A 1,186-nucleotide genomic window follows, 5' to 3' on the forward strand; every position below is an offset into this window, starting at 1 on the left:
GTAGCGAAGTCTTATCAGCGTTGGCTAACACTTCAATAACGGCGTATCTTGAGGATGCTCCAGTAAGATACAGAATAGGCCCAACATGCGTACACGAGCTCACCTAACCAACTCGTCGTATTGTGCCAGACTCATTGGCTCGCTCTCCGTCATCACAATTTCGGGTGTTTGCTGACACTCACTCGGTGCCTAGCATACGAGTAACCAACATAGTGGTATCGCCATATCACAAAGCCCACCTCAGGAGAGGTAGTTTCTGCCTCCTCTCCTCCCAGATTATTCTCTACTGGCGGCTGGCCCTCAGCAGGAGGAGGCATCAAGCGCCCTTTAGGGCCCATTTGGAAGATTTGGTCACCAACACTGTGGATGACCTAAGGCAACAACTTGATAGGGAAAGTCTTACTCTCGAGACTAAGACAGAAGTATTCAAGTTTTCCCCCTCATCACCTCAACAGCCTTGCCGACTACTCCCATAGGAGCACTCTCAGCCGCATTCAACTGAGTGCTGCTCAACACTGATCGCCCTATAGGAAGCACTGGTGTACTATTGATGAAAACTACGTCCTTACCGATAGCCACGTAAGGGCCATTATCATCAACTCTAACAGCACATACCACACCAGCATCGAAAGGCTCTTGGCTTTCCACCCTATTCTAAGCACACTCACATGGTGATCATCATTACGTTGCGACTATACTACCACTCCAGGTAGCATTAGGTCAGCTCCTCTTGCTAGAAACCGCACCACATTTTCTGATATCTGAATACACTCTTGTCAAGCACTTCCCTATACACAGCGTTCTCCCTACTATATAGCGGACTGTTGTCAATCCCTGTGTACGATTGAGCCCGAATACTGTAGGGTATAGCAAGGTCGAGCCATGCAGTTTGAACAGGACGGGGATGTTGCCCTCAACGATATAGATAGTGGTCTTGCTTTCCAAGGAGAGCTCCGAGACCGGCCCAGTCCCCAACAGGGAAGAGGTAGATGCCTCTGGGTACTGCCCAAGGATCTCCGCGATAAGCTGAGCAGGACAACACGATTAGTCCACAAGATACTCCACCCCTGCGCACTATGAAGATTTCCGCTACCCTAGTAGCACCTTCTTTTTATCCTTTCCCCCGAGCCTCGTTTCTCTCGTATGTCCCAAGGGCTTGCGAAACATTGGGAATCAGTGAAACAAA

The 1,186-nt window shown here is 49.5% G+C and overlaps 2 protein-coding genes across 2 annotated transcripts; both read right to left on the reverse strand.

Annotated features, from left to right (window-relative positions):
- Positions 1-99: 99 nt before the first annotated feature.
- Positions 100-654, reverse strand: Pmar_PMAR000496 (hypothetical protein; the record flags this gene model as incomplete). The annotated part of the gene is made up of 4 exons (XM_002776049.1): positions 100-189; positions 240-371; positions 448-524; positions 570-654. Coding segments are annotated over 4 exons (384 nt in total), but the record flags the coding sequence as incomplete, so codon positions are not given.
- A 156-nt stretch (positions 655-810) lies between these two features.
- On the reverse strand, positions 811-1,026 carry Pmar_PMAR000497 (hypothetical protein; the record flags this gene model as incomplete). The annotated part of the gene is made up of 1 exon (XM_002776050.1): positions 811-1,026. A coding segment is annotated over one exon (216 nt), but the record flags the coding sequence as incomplete, so codon positions are not given.
- Positions 1,027-1,186: the final 160 nt, after the last annotated feature.

Source organism: Perkinsus marinus, assembly GCF_000006405.1.
Source record: "Perkinsus marinus ATCC 50983 genomic scaffold scf_1104296954572, whole genome shotgun sequence".
NCBI lineage: Eukaryota > Perkinsozoa > Perkinsida > Perkinsidae > Perkinsus > Perkinsus marinus.